The sequence below is a fragment of the Lipophrys pholis genome (assembly GCF_963383615.2).
Source record: "Lipophrys pholis genome assembly, chromosome: 4".
Classification (NCBI taxonomy): Eukaryota; Metazoa; Chordata; class Actinopteri; order Blenniiformes; family Blenniidae; genus Lipophrys; species Lipophrys pholis.
The window spans coordinates 20,492,681-20,511,311 of NC_137637.1; the positions used below are offsets into that span (position 1 = coordinate 20,492,681).

The 18,631-nt window shown below is 41.7% G+C and overlaps 1 protein-coding gene across 1 annotated transcript; it reads right to left on the reverse strand.

Moving 5' to 3' along the window:
* Window positions 1–2,169: 2,169 nt before the first annotated feature.
* On the reverse strand, window positions 2,170–17,368 carry lima1a (LIM domain and actin binding 1a). Its single transcript, XM_080461865.1, has 10 exons — window positions 17,288–17,368; window positions 14,419–14,561; window positions 11,829–11,874; window positions 7,923–8,342; window positions 5,865–5,919; window positions 5,663–5,760; window positions 5,109–5,181; window positions 4,772–4,803; window positions 4,549–4,682; window positions 2,170–4,435 (listed from the first exon to the last, which is right to left on the reverse strand). The coding sequence occupies exons 2-10, from the start codon at window positions 14,538–14,540 to the stop codon at window positions 3,376–3,378; spliced, it is 2,040 nt and encodes a 679-aa protein (XP_080317991.1). The 5' UTR covers window positions 14,541–14,561; window positions 17,288–17,368; the 3' UTR covers window positions 2,170–3,375.
* Between the last annotated feature and the right edge of the window lie 1,263 nt (window positions 17,369–18,631).

The following is an 18,631-nucleotide window of genomic DNA, read 5'->3' on the forward strand; positions in this document are numbered from 1 at the left end:
TATGATTTTTGCTGTATGATGATTTTATCCACAAACTGTTTTTATGTAAAATACTCTTCCAATCTCTTAGTATGTTGTATTAGTTACGACAGTAATATTTGGCCTATAGTCAGACTATTTATGAGGCGAGAAGCAGTTACTCCCTGGCCACAAAGGCAGCAATTGTATGTCAATACTGTACATTCATGTGCTTCAGCGACCGTTGCACTGCTTTGTTGTGATAAGTACATTTTACAGAGTGCCTGTGTGGGAAAACTCAGCTTTAATTATAGAGGACATCTTGAAGGTATTGGAAATTGGAAAACTGCATGCAAAATTCTCCGGCAGTGGTACCCAAACGGTTCCCTGGAGAACTCCGATTTCCTCCAAAACAGGCTGCGGACCTACTGCTCAAGCTTTGACTTGCCAAATAATTAGAATGAAGCCAAATGCTGGAGGACACGAGCTCTTTCACCAACATGTCCCGGACCCCAGACCACTTCTACATCAGTGGTTTGGAGGCGTGGATGGAGAAGGTTATCAGCCTGGTGTTGGACTGAATTGTGCTCATTAAGTGTCTCTTCAGGCATCAGATTATTTGAAACAACCTGAGTTGCTGCTATTTGTATTCCTAAGAAAGCAAAAGCTCCAGCAGCGTGTCTTTTCGACGCATGCTGGGGTGGAGACACTTTATTGTTTTGCTGGTGATTGTACTTAATGAGGAGTTGATCTTGTTCTCCTGCAGCTGTCGCATGTCTTCTCTCCAAAGCATCTTTTCTTCTGTTAGTTTGTGTTTCTTCCATATGGGTTTTTGTTGTTTTTACACTTGAAACAATCATTTAAACATGCCAAAAATGTAAATTAAAGTAACAATATTAAACTGATCACATAATTGTCTCCCATGTTGGTCTCTTTTCTGCTTTGAACGCCATTAATACAACAATGAAACGACAGTAGATCAGTTGGACTCTGTTGTCAGTCCCAGATGGTGACAAAGTTCTGGGAGATAAACTGCTTTTGATCGGAGAGTCATTGAAATACCAAACCCCAGTGAAAATAAACATAAAGAACCTCTATTGTTGAAGCTTTGAGTGACCGTCTTTGACAACTTTCAATTTTTTTCCCCCTGTATCATTGAAATTATTTTTGTGGCAATCATTAACTACCTGATTAAATCCGCCCACTCTTCCTCCTGAGCCGCTCTCCTGTCCATGACAGCCTCCTCACACACACTCACATCCCCACCATGCAGGCAAACCAGATCAAATAGTCGTGTCGAACATTGACGCAGGTTCTGCTGATACGTTTTTGTCACTTTGCTTTGTCGGAACATCGCTCCCAGTCAGTCGATGCACAATTTCACTTGAAGTATAATTTAAGTGATGCGCACATAAACCTAATTGTATCCATATTTAAATATATGCTTTGACACTGTCAAGACAGAGAACTCTTTGCAAATGATAGTCAGCAGTAGAAAATCAATGAACGTATATGGCATATATGTGACATACCCTTTATTCACATTCTGGGATTGAAGTGTTCATTAGCTCAATATTGTGACTAGTGCCCTATAAAGGGTCAATGTTCACGTGTAATCATTACACCCAGAAAGTATGAATTCCAAATACTATCGGCACCCCTCAAAGAGGCAGCCTGAGTAATGATGTGAAGTGATAAAAAAAATAAGGTAAGTGTAAACTTGATAGCTTAACTTTGGATCTTAAAAACCAACAAAATCTTTAAACACATAAGCACTTATGGATTCCTTGCAAGCACGGCATGTTTATTGACAGCCGTATGGTTGGTCGTACTTCACAGGAGAACAGGAGAGAGCGTTTATAAAATCAACCCAATCAACGGATGTGATGGAAATATTATTGAGCAGAATCCATTTGGTTTCATTCTTTGAATTGTCTCTTCTCAAATGGAAATCAATGGCCTTTGCAGCATGAAAGGCGCTCATTAAAAGATAAATGAAGAAAGATAATGGGGTCTGGAAATGAATGGACGCGAAAACAATGAGACAATAGTCAACTGTGGAGGAGACGGACGACGGCGCTGTGGTTACGGCGTATTTGACTGATTAACACAAGTGAAGGTCTGAAAGGGCTCGGACGTCTCTTCTGTATGATACTTCATCAGCACCCGGGGGCCACGGATAGTAAAAGGTACCATTGAAAACACAGATATGCAAACTGTTCTTACTGGTAAGCTTTTAATTGTGTCCCGAGGGCCAATTTGCATCATACAAATCACTTAAAAACTACTGTGCAAACATATATTCCATAACATATTATAAAATGCAAAGTGTTTCACATATAATGCACACACTATCACAATTAAAAATCAGAAGGCCTTTAGAGATGACACACTTTGAGATGTTACACAGAAAACAGGCAGCTGCTGGTAGGAACATTGCTAAAATTACATGTTTTCAAATCGTGATAAATAGTCTTTCAATAGAAATACTTTCAATTCAAAATGGATCTTTTTTTTTCTTCCACAATGTGAACAAACTTGATTCCCACCAAACAATATCCCCCCCCCCAAAAAAGATTTGTGACATAGTGAAACTGTTTAAAACAACCTGACAGTGCTCATTTTTAGTTCTTATCAAATCAGCAGTTTCTGAACAAAGTTTGTTGGCGCAGCTTTAAATACATTAAGACTTGAGATACTTGTAAAGGTTAAGATTTGATATTAAATCATTAAAAAAAAAAAAACAACAAACAGCCCACCCTCTACACTGTTGTGACAACACGAGATGTCACTAAACTTTGGGATGTTTCATGGAGTCTGATCATGGCAGAGAAGACGAGTGTCCCACGAGGTGGAGACGTACAGTACAAAGTGTGGACCTCTGGAAGCACTGACCACATGGTTCATCCCTGAGAGAAGACTTGGACAGTGTTGTTTTGGAGAAGCGCCAAATACTAATCCAGCACATTCTTCACGTAGGTTCGATTTCTTTCTCTTCGATTTACCATTTAGATTACAGCAATTTCCCCAACATTTTACAAAGCAGAGTCTATGAAGGCCACACACGGATTTCTTTGTTATGCAGTAAATGTAAGGCCTGTAATCAAGTAGTACTATTAAGTGCGTAATATGCCACTTATGATGCACGTATTTATAACATGAGGTACAGAGATGCAGTGATTCAATTTAACATGGACCCACATTCCAGTAAAATTAATAGCATATATAGTTTTATTAAAAAGAAAAGTGAGTATGACGTCTTTAGATGAGTAAAAAGCAAAAAAGGAATGCAAGTATTTCTCCAGCGACACTAAAACTAGACCGAGCTGAATCTATGATCTACCTATAAACTGAGGAAATAAAACTGACAAAGTGTTTTATGGTGGGCGGACGTGACATTAAGATTGTGAGGCGCTCCTATGATTCACAGTCCTCCTCCTCTTCCTCTTCATCATAATAGCGGTTTCTCTTGATGATATCCTCGGCACTCATCTCCTCCGCTTCACTCCCCTCTTTGTCCTCCTCCCAGAAGCCCACATCCTGAGAGGTGCGGTTCTGTTTTGGCTGCGATGGAGGAGAAGGGGAAGGGGAGGTTTCAGGCGAGGGGCTTCTCAAAGAGCTTTCATCTCCCGCCTTCTTGTCGGCTGCTGCGTTTTCTCTTGGCTCTGCTTCTTCCTGTGGCTCGCGAGGCCTCTGCTCGTCCTCCGCCATGGCCTCACGTCTCACTGCCGCATCTTTACTTGGCATTTTTTGCTCTCTTTCCTGTTTCACCTGATCAAGGTCGGACTTGTTTTCGCTGTGAGACTCTTTGGATGCTTGTTTTTCCTCGAACGAGGCTCTCCACTCCAGCAGGGATTTGAGCGGGCGGCGAGGCTCCCTGGGACCCACGCTGGTCGTGGTGGGGGGTCTGGGAGCGATGGTAAAAGGTCGGCTGCGCTCTTTTAGCGAGGAGCTCCTCCTCAGGCTCTTCAGCTCCGCCCGCTCGGTGCTCTGGAAAGATGCCGGTACCTCATCTTCTGGGGGCCACTTCCCTTTCTTGGCTCGGCTTGAAGGAGCCCCCTCTGTGACCGGACTGAGCGGCGACATCCCAGAATGCACCTCACCAGCCGGAGGAGGCCAGGCGATTCTCAACCTGCGCGTCTCGGCTGGTTTCTCTGCGGGCTGACTCTTTTCAGCAGTGCCGGCACGAGCCAGCAAGGCTGTGATATCCGTGACCTTCACCTGAGGGGACGTTTCCACGGGTGTGGTTGGCTGCACCTCTGAGCTGCTCTCGGGTTTAGAGGTCACCTTCACTGGTTTGTCTTCTTCTCTCGGCTTCGCGGCTTCTTCAGCATCCTCGCCTTCAGCCCGTGGTTCCCACAGCTCCTTGTGGGGCCTGTGGCCGAAGCCTTCATCATAGTTGCCTTTGGATTTGAATAGCTGGCTGAAATGTGGCTTACAGTAGATGCTCCCATGCAGGGAAGCATAATTCGCCAAACTAGGAAAAAAAAAAGAGGAGCAATTATATGATTTTTGCCTGAGAGGACAGGAGCTTCTCTAACAAATCTATCAAATACAGCGAAGGCGGAACAAAGATGAAGCCATTTCTACCTCAGCTTTGTGCTGCAGTGAACACAGCGGAAGCAATTTTTGTGGTAAATTTGCTGATAAGCCACAAGTCTCTCCAGTGGGTAGACGGTCTTCTCACAGGCGATGCATGTCTCCCTCACCGGTGGGCAGAACTTCTGGAAAGACAAATGCAGTCCAACACATTCAGAAGTGAGAAGGGCTGAAATGGTTTCATAGTTTGAGAGTTTGCTGCGCGATGACTCACCCTGGTTGCTTTGGGCTGCTCGGTGCTTTCCCCTGAACGACACAATACAAAGCTTAGTCAGTGAAATCTGAGCCGGATCTCGCCATGCAAGAATAACCTTCAATTTCAAATTGCACTGTACCAAAAAAAATCAAAAAATAAATAAATCAGAACAGGACAAGGCAGACTAATAATAACAAAGGTGTTTTCAGGTCCCTTTTATTTAATATTCTTTTACATTGTGTTTTTTGTTTTAAATACGAGCTCTAACTTTCACAAACAAATAAGAAAACCTCTGATTCTCAAAATGAACGGATGGGAAGCTGTACTGCCAATGTAGCCATAAAGCCAAACTGACCGTTGCAGTCCGGGGTGTGCTGTCCATTGACAGGTGCAGATGGTTTGGGAGCAGACGCCTCTGGGGCCACACCCTGGAGAAAACACAAAGAGAGGAAAACACTGTTAAAGTGAACCAGTTCCTTACATGGTATGAAGGTAGAACTTAAAGAAAGGAGGGAGAAAACATATTGGTCTGAGCGAGTTGAAAGAAACTTAAACCATCGATATAAATCGATCTGCTGTGGCGACGCTGGAAGACAGCAGCCAAAACTTAATACCAACACCCCAAGAGATATCCCACAAAGTCTAAACTGTCCACGTAAAAGGATCCATCTTTAGGAACAATGTGCAGAGCACTCGATTATTGAATCACAGTAAAATATACAATGATCAAAGCATTAATGATTCTGAATGTGGTCATTGCTTTTATTTAGGCATTCGTGTAAAGTAAAAACCCACTGAAAAAACTGAATAAAAAAAAAAACCTTCGAACCCTTCACATAACCACCTTGTCACTGTTAGAAAGAAGAGAAATGTTCCATTTCCTTTTCTTATTTTATTCCATGAACTTACGGGTCGTGTGGTTTCTTGTTTAATAACAGCAGCCTGGTACTTGGCCAGCTTGTCCCTCAGGGACGATGAGTCCAGCGCTCTGTCAGACACTGGCGGGTCTAAAGCAGGAGAGAGGATCAAAGTAAAGGCTTTGCCAGCCGGTGGTTTTTGCATGAAACCCACGCAGATAAAAATGCTGCTGCATTTGACTAAATCAGCTTACTGCCGTGATGCTCCATGTCCTCTGATGAAGTGCTGCGCAGCGTCGTTCTGCCACCCTGCAAGACCAGAGTCACCGATGAGCTCAGGCACAGAAATACACTTCTACAGATACAAACGTTGTTTTCCCTTCGTTTTCTGATGACACATGCAGCTTCAATCAATACAAACATCCACATCATTTCTCAAAGAGTGTCGGTGAACATTTGACTCCTGACAGTGTATCGGAGGCACTGCCAAACCCCCTTTCTCATGTCTGCTGGATGAATGGATATCTTATGTCATCAGTATGAAAACATCACAACACGCCAGCAGAACCATGACAAACATGGCCAGAAGTCATTTTATGGAATAAACACAATAGACGTGTGCATATTCTGACAAACCAATAAAACCGAAAAGTAATTGGTTTTTGGCCAATTTGAAAAATAAATAAATATCTACAAACAACGTCAAACAGATTTGAGCTGTGGGGACACGCGAGGTCTAAACTGGGCTTGACAAGTCAAGTAAAATAATAACCTAGAAATAACAACATCTGCAAATTTCTAACTTTGTCTTGGTACAAAGTACAAGAACTTTATGAAAAAGTACCCATCTGATCAACTTTTACAAAATGGTTCATGAACAACGGTGATTCTCCTCCAACTTAAGCTGCTAAAAGGTCTGCCAGTTTTCATGGAAGATGATTTCTGCAGCCTTGAGCGTGCATCTTATCACAGACCCACGCTCAATGTATTATTTAGACGGTAACCTAATTTCGCCCTCAAGCCTCATGTTTGACACCCTTGATCTACAGCGTTTCACATGTCACCCAGAACCAGTTTTTGGTCTTTATGTGCAGCTTACAATTAAAATCCAGCTGCTATATTCCACTTTACCTGCTCACGCAGGACCTTTTCTCTGGAGATTATTTCCCCTGCTGCTCCTCAGTTGAATATTCAAGCCACGTCGAGCAAGAGTCAACCGTGTTGATTTTCAACCAGAAACCCTAATACGTGGACTAGAGTGCGGCCAACGTGTGTTTAAGCTGCTGTCCAAAGAAACAGCATTTTATTTATTGAGCCTCGGGTGCGTGTATGCCCGCGTGTCAGTAACAGTAATGAGAAAACCAGGTAGTTTCCCGGTGCACGTATGAATGGAAACAGTTGGGCAAAACTGTCCACTTCTGTCAGCTCCATTAGGGGAAGTGCACAGTCCCATTGTGTCACCAACTTTCACTGCTCAGCACATCCTAACTGGACAGTCACACACTGAGAGCGACACCTCGACAGAAGGCAAAGACGCACTAACCTCTTGTACTTGGCCGGAGGGGTGTTCAGAGTTTTAGTCTAGTGTTGTGTTCTAAAGTCCCATGTCTCACAAATGAATGTTAAAAATGTAAAGTTCTCCACGTCCTCATTCCAAGTGACGAGGTCAGAGTTAAAAAGGCAAGCGAGTGTGAGGTAAATAACACAACAGTTTCTGCTCTTTAGTTAAATATGACACAGAAAACCTAATAAACTGAACCTCAAGACTCACAAAACACAGGACAAAAAAAGAGCTGTAGATAATGAAAAGTAAGATAAAGACATTTGCTTTTCATAGAGGATTGTGTGAAGACAGACAGCCTTGGGTCAGGAATGTTCCTGCATTCCCCTTACAGAAGGTGAAAAGTGCTTGTTGTTTTGGGCCGGGGGGGGGGGGGGGGGGGGGGGGGGGGGGGGGGGGGAGACAATGAAAAGGAATGAAAAAAGGAAGATGGGGATGGGTGGAAGAGGGCTAAGGGTAAATCCAGATGGAAAATGACTACCTCAAATCATCCAGGACACAGAGTAGAGAAGGTAAGTGAAAGTGAAAGAGTGAAAGAGAAATCTTTAACACAAATCTGCAGAAACAAGGGAAAGTCAGCAGAAACAGCAAAGTGTTTCTGTCAGTCTGATGTCACCTTGTATGAACCAATTAATCATCATGATATGCTCACAGTGGGACTAAAAACACAACTTGGAGTAAATAACAGAGTTGCCCACATGTGAGAAAAACTGTGCTTGTTTCTCAAGAAGTTCTCTTCTCCAAACATTACCTTGACCGCTGTGTCCGCTCCCTTCTCAAACTTCATCTTGAGGTTGTTCAGAAGCACTCGAGGCTTATCAGAAGAGCCGCGGGGGCTGGTCGGAACTTGCTCATCAGGCTTTTCAGGTCGCCTGCTGAATGTAGGCTCATCCTTGTCCATCTCTCTTTGTCTGTCGCGCCGCGGAGCTGCTGCCGAGTCCGGCTTGTGCTGACCTCCCTGATCAGGATGTGGGCCGGGACTCTTCACTGGAGGACCGTGGTCACTGGTAGACGGAAGCCTGCTCAGGGGAGGAGGCCTGCACTGAGAGCGAGGTTGGCTCGGAGGTGGGACAGCAGAAGGTTTGTCCTTGAGGCTTCCCGCTTGTTCCCAGCGCTTCTTCAGAGCACTCAGGTTGCCGGAGCGCAAGGAGGTCCCTGCACTGTCGGTAGACTACACAGAAGATAAGAGAAACTTCATTAAACTGTGTCAAATTCTAATGATTTCACTAACGGTGACAATTATAAGTCGCATCTTAAGTTTGAATGCAAACTAAACGATAAAGTTTTTCCCAGTTGGGACCAGTGTTTATTCTCTAACGCACGCAGTGTGTCTGTGTCTGGTCGTTACAGTGAAAGAGAGGAAATGCCTGAATCTGAAATGAGCTTTACTGGTAGATTAGGCGAACAGCTGTTCAAAGCTGCTCCAGGAAATGGATGCTATCCTTTGGCTGCCGAGTTCTTAAAGGCTGGGTCAAGATGGAGCGAACAGGGCCCCGGCGTGCATTTTTCGGCTGCATTCCTTTCCACATGACAATTTCACCTTTCCCAAAAACACTGGGGATGCCTTTGTTCGCCACTCGCTTGCTGCCGTTGGTGACAGCCAAAGAGCAACAAGCAGCGTGACGGAACAACAGGAGGCACACTGCCGCCAGCAGGAGCTTCCTTAATTGTCAAAAAAAGAGGAATGAAACTCTGAAAAAGAGGATCTAGAAATAAGAATGACTCATCCATGCACAAGTAAAACTGATCAATTTCTAAATCACACAGAAAAATCGGAGCTATTGCATCAAGAGATTACTGGCCTCGGTCACATCAGAATTACACATTTCAACACTTCAAAATAAACTGGAAATATACAATGCTGGTGAGCTTGATTTAGAGAGCGTCACATTAGACAAACAAAATCTCGATGAGCTGTAGCGTGCGAAAACAAGTTACATTAACATGCCGAGACATTTAGACAGTGAAAAGGAAAGAAAATCAAATAAGAGTTGAAAGAGACAGAAAAGGCTGAATGAAAGGGATCAAATTTAAAGAAAGAACAAAAAAAAAAACAAGACAATTACTATCTTTGTCAGGCAAGTCCAGGGAAAATGGGAAGAGCTGGACAGTGACGAGATTGTTCCCCATTTTTCAAGCAAAACAAGAAAAAAAGAAACCTTTGTGAGTGCGACGACGTGGTCCAACTAGATGAAACCACGACTAGACAGCAAGGAAAGTGGCTTCTTTTCTGGTCCTTGTTCTACCGGTCAGCTTGCGGAGAGACCGCGAGAGGTGGAGCACTCCCAGATGTTACAGCTACACAAAATCTAGTTGTGAGAGCGAGTCCAGCCCCTTTAACAGCAGAAAAGTTAGCGAGCAAGCGGGAGAGAGTGAGAGAGAGAGAGAATCAGAATACCCAGGAAACCAGAGCAGGAAATGATATGTTCAGGGAAAAGTTAACTCTTTGTTCACCGTGTCACACTGAGACTTTTTACACTCAAGATCCTAAATCATCAGGACGAAACACAAATATTTTGGTGGTTGACAGGAAAAAAAATAACTATCCAAGAGGGATTGTATAATTTGCTGAATAATGTCAATGAGTATTTTGCCACAAAATCTCAACCTGCTGTGCTGCAAGTATGAATGTCAAACAAAATGTGATCACAAGGTGGTGACAGGTCAACATGGTGGTCACTTGTTAGCGGCGTCTTCTCACAGTAAAGATTGATTCTGGGCCAGGGCCATTCTGTTTAAGGTTCGCATGTTTTCTGCTGGAAAACTAGTTTCAGTCTAAAAACATGCCTGATAATTTAAGTGCTGAAAATCCTAAGTGTGATTGTGAGTGGGCACGACTGTCTCTTTCAATGTAATATTGACCTGTGGACTTGTGGTTGTACCCTACCTTCCACACAACGTGAGCTCAAAAAGCCATAAAGATTGTTAAAGGATTAATGAAGAATACATTTCCAAACAATTGCATATATTGTATTTGATGTAAACAAGCCAGTCAGTCAGTTCTCAACTTAACTGGGCCACACCACACAGCATAAAGTTAAACCAACAATAAGTAAATGCTTATATTTTAGCGAGGGGACTATGATCTTTGGTTTTCAAAAGACTTTTCTAAATCTATCATATACATTCCACTACAATTGTAAGAAAAAAGCCTGTTCTTTCTCCAGTGTGCCTTGAGTGGCCTATACTGTCAAAAGAACAGGGATCAGACACAAATATCACATAACACATTTTTTTTCAAGTGACAATGTCTTCACAAGAAATGTGATATAGTAAAATACAGAAGTTCTGACAAAATGTTTCCTAACTTCAGAATTCTGCCTAATTGATTTGAATCTTGCAACAACTTTTCCTCCTCATTGTTCAAAGTGTTAATAGTGTAACATAATATCATAGAACATGAATGCTCAAGTATTATAAAAGACACACACACACACACACACACACACACACACACACACACACACACACACACACACACACACACACACACACACACACACACACACACACACACACACACACACACACACACACACACACACACACACACACACACACACACACACACACACACACACACACACACACACACACACACACACACACACACCAGATGGTCTTTTAGTCTCAATCAAACTTGGCTCAGACACCTCGGGCCATGAATGAAATCCACAAATATTTTAACTGGACTTCGGCGGTGGTATCGTCTCACATACAGACAGCTCCAGACAATTTAAGTTTAGACAAATTACCCACAATTAATCACAATAAAAAGTAGAATGGTACAAACCAAGGGGCCCAGAAAACAACTTGAACTTGAACAAATATGAATAACTATTTATTACAGTGTCGTTACATAAAACTACCACAAGACTGTTGCCTTCTCATACGTTGGTATCACACTTCTCATGCAGTGGAAAAAAGGCTGTGGGCCCTGTCATTAACAGTCAGATCATTAAACAAAGGCTAAAGACGCTAACAAGCGTTTCAAGTAGCTGTCCAGCACACATACTCGCAAACCAAATTACACACAAGCATGAAAACATTACCTTGTATTTCTTCATGGTATTAGTTGATCAGTCGCCCGTTAATCGACCCAGGTTTGTTTATCAGTCTTTTACTCAGACAAAGCAGCTAACGTACAGTTGGATCCACAGTAAGCATTGAAAGGGGATTACACTGAAGCAGGATTAAGGGTTTGATACCCTGCCCATCACAACAAGTGGCCAATAAGAGGTCAGCCGGGACAAGACATTTGGTCCAGACAGAGTGTTGGCATGGTGAGAGAGTGTGAGCGTGCGTGCCTATGTGCGTGCGAGCCATCATCTCCACATGCTGTAATTAGTTTAGCACCACTGGCAGTTTCGGGGCAAATGAAGTAAGACGCGCACACTTCATTTAATCATGTAGTTGCTACGAGAGGCTGATTGAACACGCTGTAAACAAGATGTGTCATTGAGTGAAAAGTGTGGCTGGCAATCTATCTACTTAAGTATTTCATCTTCAAGTGAAAAACCCCAACCTCTCCGTTCAATGTATCAAATCAGAGAGCAACAGCACGCAACCGTGTCAATAACTTTAGCTTATAAATGTCACCGGGAAATTAGACGCGTCTCCAATCCATCTGTTGAACACGTTTAACAACAACACTTACCCCTTTTTTCTTCTCTGCACTCGACTCTTCAGCAGCTTTCTGGTACCTGAAATAGAGGAAAACAATACTGACCTCTGGTGACTCCAAACAAACACAAGCATGATATCTTTCAAGGATATAATGTGGGACGTGTTAAAATGAAAAACCAGTGAAAAACTAACTGCAGTTCAAAAATGTAAAAGTTTAATTTAAAGCTTTGGATTTCACAGTATTTCAACATTTAGGCAATGTATATTTGTGTATTCTAAATAAGCTCAGTTTGAATAAATGAATCATTAAATAATGGGCCGTCACAGTGGTTGTTGTTTTTTTAAAACTTAAATCATGTAGTGGGATAAATAAATGAAGCAAACATTTATAGATTTAATCACTTGCTATAGTTGCTAAATAGAAGTGGCGTGCTGATTAGCAGTTTGAGCTTGTCCATTCAATAAAGCAGAATTAAATCTTCACTTGAATTGCATCTATTTAATCCCACACATTAACACATAATGAATAAAATATGGGGGAAAAAAAAGAAAAAAACATCTGAGTTTAGAGGGCAGAAGTGGAAGCTGTGTAGGACATTGTAGAGCTCCTACAGACATGGGCTGGGAAATATGGCCTTTTATCAATATCTCAATACTCTTAGGCCATATCATGTACACAATATATACCTCAATATTTCTGACTTGGCCTGAAATCAACACTGTTGATGCACGCAATCACACTAGTGTGACGATTATAGGTCTTCATTAAAACATTCTTGTTCATGCTGCATTAATATATGCTAATATTTAACTTGGATGCAATAAGGAGGAAAAGTGAATTTTGCCAAAACGAATCATTAAACAGCACAATCATGAAATTGTAATTTTTTTTCTTTTCTTCTCTCACTTGAATATCCACCAGAGCTTTCTCTGTAAAATGTTTGCATACGGGCAGGTTATGTTTTGGGTCGAGTGTGTCGATGAGTTTTTTGAATCTGGACTCTTCAACCACACTAACTGGGAGCATGTCTTCTGCTATGTGGCGGCTTACCGCGGACGTTATCTCCTTATGTTTTGGACTATTTTTGTGGTATGGTATTGATCTGGAGGGGGAAGACCCCAGACTCAATTACGTCAGCGCCGGTTGCTTCGGTTTCTTGGTTGTTGTGGAACCGGCAGGAGATGTTGACATAGTTTCAGACACTCTTCATTTTCCAGTGGGTGGATTTTTAAATGGTGATATAAATTTGTTGTGCTGCTGCCTTTAGTGGCGACGCTACTGCGGCATATTTTGCACAACACTGTTCAACATCTTCCTTCTTTAATCCAAACTCCCGCCATACGATGGATCCTACGCTCTTTTTCTTTGGAATAAACTCGTGTTCTTCCATCTTCCGTGTCAGTTCGCACATTCCGCTACCCGCTGGCGCTCTGCTAAGCTGAGGTGTATGGCGTAGCTCTTGTGAGAGTATGAGATGTCTGTAGGAACGCTCATTTTGTATCCGAGAGCCCGCAGGCTGCAGCCGGCAATTTAATGCTCGCGGATAAAAGCTACAGGGTGAAACTCATATATTAAAGATATAGTCATGTTCTGTATCACACAGACAACAAGCTGCAATACATAGAGTATATTCGATATATTGCCCAGCCTTACTACAGACCAATTTTAGTAATCCTATAAGTTTATAATATTTGTATATCACAAGTGCAGTGTTTATTAAAATAAAGACAATAACGTTATTATTCATGTATTGCATCAGGGCAGTCAGTAGATATATCAAGCTAAAGAACAATTGAGATATTGTTCTCGTAGCTTCTCTTTGTATGTAGAAAAAACTGCGTATAGAGGTAGATGGAGAATACAGAAGTGTTTGAACGAATCACCTTCAAACTGCAAAGTGTTTCTGAGCCTAGTGCAACTAGTGTCTGATTCTGACAGAAAATGTTGCAAGAGTGACAGCAGTCACAGTGTGACGCGTCGCCAGACGACGGCCTCAGAATGTCTGGCACAGTCAGAAGATGATCTCAGGCTGTCTGGTCACAGGACTGTGACTAAGGTCATCCACAAACCCTTCTCACTGTGCCACATACCTTGTCATTTTTAAGCAGTGATAATAGAAATTGTCACGACTGCTCATCTTTCGTCAGAAGTACAGAGTGTTCCTGCCTTAAGGCTTTAAAGAGGTGACATAGGAAGGCACAACATGTAAAGACAAAGTAATAACTTACCCCGACTTTCCTTTAATCGCAAACTTTGGGTCAAAGGAGTCAAAACTCATAACATCAGCCAAACGTTAAAGACCTCTCCAGCCTGCTTTTCTACTTTTACTCCCATAACCAAGTACTTATTTTACCTGGGTGCATTGCAGTCAAAATACTACAAACCAATGCAGGAAATAACTTATTCAGGAAGAGGTTAAAAGCCGAGTTACAGGGTTTTTCACCTTAGAAGTAAAAGAGAATTGGTATAACACAATAAGAATGCTTGGGGGTTAACAAAAGACAGTGGCGGATCTTGCAATGTGTCCATTGTTTAATATTGTTTCTATTCAGACTTACACTCTTACATCAGGTAGTTTTAGAATGAGTAGCGAAGGGTTGTAAAACCATGTATTACTTACTTGGAGAAGCGCTCTGCGATGGCATTGCTTTTCCCTCGGCCTCCGACCAGCGATATCTCCTTTGCCGTGATACGCAAGGACTGCGTCACCCAAGACTTTCGACTGAATGGACCACTTTCCATCTTTGGCGGCTACCTGAATACCTGTATATATACAGAGATATGCAATGTAAGCTGAATGCAATCCAGATTGTGCTGTAGTTTTAGACTCACCTGTACTACTACTGTGCCATAATCAACCATTTCCAAGCATTATTACACAATCATAAAATATGTGACTTTGTGGTTTACTTCAATGGCTTTGTATATGAGCTCTTTGAGATGTTTGTTGATGTGATTTAGCGCTTTACAAATAAAATTGAATTGAAAATTGAATATGAGTCAGTGATGCATCTGTTTTTTATTGTTGTATTAACAAACAATCTATTGGCAACTATTTTACGGTGCAAACTCCATGCAAACAAAACTACCAAAATAGGCTTGTCTTTAAATCATAAAGTAGAGGCTTTCTTCCTCTTTTTGTCTGACAAGCCATGCAAATTCCAACTGACGACAGAAATTTTAAATCTGCCAACTGTATTTCAGCCAAGATCTTCATACTGACATTACACTATAGCAGGATCAGGCAAGGTGCCCACAGACAGAAATGCCTTTGTTGGCTGGCTGAAATCCTTCATATCTCTGTTGTGGTTCGACCATGTAGAGTTTCGACAAACTCTCTCAGTGCAGCAATCTTGTTGCTCTGTCAGTCTGCGTCTTGTCACATCCCACTGCCCAACACACATACCAAAGGGTCCCTGCACACAGAGCTATGCATGCAAACACAAACGTCAACGTGTACAAACATGCACTCCAACTTGTGCCGCTTGATTACAACACAAACTCAGAAAGGCGCAGCTGAGCATCAGCACATTATCATTCTGGAAGGGAAACTCAACCAAGAGTGACGGTCACAGTGGACTGGAGTAAAGCCGAGTCTCACAACCGCACTGCTGAGCAAACGTACGTCTTTCCAGGAATTACACCCTGAGAACTTGATGATGAAACTGACAAGCTCCTCTTGTCTGGAAGAACAGACCATGAATCAGTATATGACACACCATAACCTGAAACCCCTGCCGGCTGCAGACGATAGCGTCGACAATCATTTATCTGGCTATCTGGGTCTCTTCATTCGGGCACACCTATTACATCACTCAGATTCAGACTGGTGCCAAGTTTGAGGACTTTGGACTGAACTTTATAACAGACTTAACTCTAAACAGTCAGAATCAGGACAGTCCCTTCACACTGTATTCCTAAATAGATTTAAATAAATACACTATATAGTTGCATATATTGCATATCAGCAATACGTACTTCTAGGTTGTATCTCATTACTATTAACTCTCACAATATTGATGTTTTAAGATAAACCGAGACAAAGATTGAAAAAGAAAAAAAAACAAAGCTGCACAAGTAGTTTGATATGGTTTTTAAACAGTATATCATGAGGTTGAGGTTATTCCTTGTTGCTGCAAGTTTAAGCCTGAATGGCAAGTTAGTTTGGTTTGGGAATTGATTAGTTCTATGAATAACTACCTAGAATTAGGTACAAAACGGCTTTACAGGTCATACAATGGAGTAGAGCCTAGGGACACACCCTGGACAAGTCACTAGACTGCGCAAGGATAATGCTGGTTGACTGACTTTAGAGTCGCTTGTCTCACGCTTTCCATATCCTTAATTCCCGATGGCTGAAGAAGCCAGAGCAATTGTAGCAAACTGAATTTAAAAGTCCAGAAATACACTCTGAGTGTTGAGAAACAACTTAAAATCTTTTTTTCTTTAAATGGATAGAATAAGACAGGCCGGTTGTTGTACGCATACAAACAGCAGAAAAGAATTAAAAGAAAAGGATAGGGTGGAGTTGCAGTCTGCTCTTTGTGAATGCAAAAATAACCTTTGTGCTTTGGATTGGGAGTCGCTTTTGCATGAGCTGATCTGGAGACTTTAAAGTTAAATAAACTACTTTTACAGTATGACATGTTAAAAAGTATCATGATTATTGTTTTTTATTTTGAGGGGGCAGTTGCAAAACAACAAGCATCATTCAATCACTTGTCACACTATCAGCTCAAGATTTCCTTTCACTTTCAATTACACAACTCTAGGTGTTATTTCTTTGGATTCAAGCTCGGTGTTGTGGGAGCTTTGGAAATCTGATCATTAAAAAGAACTTTCAGCATTCACATCCTGCCCTTTGTTATCAGTGAAACATTCATATACAGTATTGACTTCTAACCCTCACTCACCATAAAATTAACCATAACAACAAGTAACCATAACACATTGGTACACATTGTGAGTCACAAATAAGGAGGAGTACACATCCTGTGTTCTGCTGTAAACAACTGTTGAGACAAATTGTTCTTTAAAAAACACACAATCGTCTGTTTGAGCAAAAATAGCTGAGTGTGTGAGGTCAGAGTCAGAAGAGAGGCACGCAGTGAGGATATGTGACTTTAGGTCTGGCAGCTGGCTCGGAGGCCGACATGTCGTCTGAACACCTTTAATTACAGGTGTACCAGCAAAAGGCTGGAGGCCGGCGAGGACACAACCGGTAGACTCTTACACATGTATTACTCGATTCAGGGTAGGTTGAAATAATTTCAAAACTAGAAAAGCCAAAGTTAAAAAAAGAATAGTTGGGTTGCTTTTGTATCGATTACTTAGAGGAAGAATTTGCGCACGTGCCTTCATATAAAATTCTGAACTAAAAACAAAACCTACCACAGACCCGCACAGTTTTTCCAACACCCTGCCGACATTGGATTTTTTTTTTTTTAATTATTGTGTATTTTTCAAGCCCAAGCTGACTTTAGTCTTACCTGTTCGAAGTTCCGTGTAGACAGTCTTTTTGTGAGACACCTGACACTGCTCGCGCCACTGCGTCACCGCCGGGTGTGTGCTGCGGTAGAGGCGGAGAGAACACAAAGGTGTGGTGGGAGTGGGGGAGAGTCGGTCACGTGGTCTCTCTGCACCAATCACCATTTGGTATTATGTTACAATACCTGGGATTGTTCTGCCTGAGATCATAGACATTATAAAGGGTTTAGACGCCGCATAGGCTGGTGCGGCGCAGGAAATACAGCCGCCATTCTGGTCCGGTCGTCAAACCAGTAAACACAAACTAAAGCAGGAGAGAATTCACGATGCCAGAACACTGTGCGGTGTATTTCAGTAAAACTGACACAAGAATGCTATTGTAGAAATAAACCAAATATTGCTGGTATAACATTGACCAGCTAGTTTTACCAGTTTTACTATTTGAAGCAATTGTAGTCTCTTGCAATATGCAGAAGAAACTGCTTTGGAGAGGAGAAGTCTGCTCAATGCAAGAATGTGCTTTTCTACTAACTACTTGTCAGAATTAGTAAAAAAAAAAAAAAGTATCCCAGAAGTAGCAATAATTAGGTGGGCAAGATAGGCACATTAAAAACTGTAAGAGAAAGAACAAAAACACAAAAATTATATCTGCAAGCAGCTTTGAACCTTGCTACTTGCAGACTGAGAATGTCACCTGAATAGTGGACAGATGTGGCAACATTTTAAAAGTTAAATGGAGTTTCTAGCATGGCAAGTGCCGTGGAGTTTCTAGCAAGTATGGAACCTGTAATGGCTCAAAGTTGAAGGAGTTTAAAGGGAAGTTGAAGGGTTTTCCCATCCACTTCAACGTTAGCAATAATTTTAATTAGTGTATATATTTTTAAACGGTTAAAAGATATGAAGAAGTTTAAAGAGGTTTCAAAACAAGTTTAAGAAGTTGAAAGTCATGTTTTGAAAGTTCAATTATTTTAATTGGTGAAGGTTTTAAAGAAATATAGGCTGAAGAATTTAAAAAAAACTAACGTTGGCATGTGCATCCCTACTTCGAACACTAACTTAGTAAAAAAGAAAGAATGTGGACCAAACTCTAGTGGTGTCAAAGTTTTGTGTGTGAAGTGAAACATTACTCAAATCATCTGTAGTGACTTCCAACCCCCAAAAAAGAAAGTCACTGAGAGGCTGATGTTTCCACAGCTGACTCGTTCCACAAAAAACACAACTACATTTGTATTCTTTCCACAAGTGTCCTGTTTTATTTTCAACCATTAGGTGACAATCAAGCACACAAGCAACATAAGGCAGGATGTAGGACAAAATAATTTCTTTCTTATTAAGTTCTAAATTAT

Bases quoted from the DNA above. Each gene is read 5' to 3' on its own strand.
- lima1a (XM_080461865.1), bottom strand. From the start codon at position 14,540: ATGGAAAGTGGTCCATTCAGTCGAAAGTCTTGGGTGACGCAGTCCTTG. The intron at 5,182-5,662 runs GTAAGTTCATGG...TGTTTTCTCCAG, and splicing joins AACAAGAAACCACACGACCC to GGTGTGGCCCCAGAGGCGTC. The intron at 4,683-4,771 runs GTGAGTCATCGC...TTGTCTTTCCAG, and splicing joins AGCAGCCCAAAGCAACCAGG to AAGTTCTGCCCACCGGTGAG.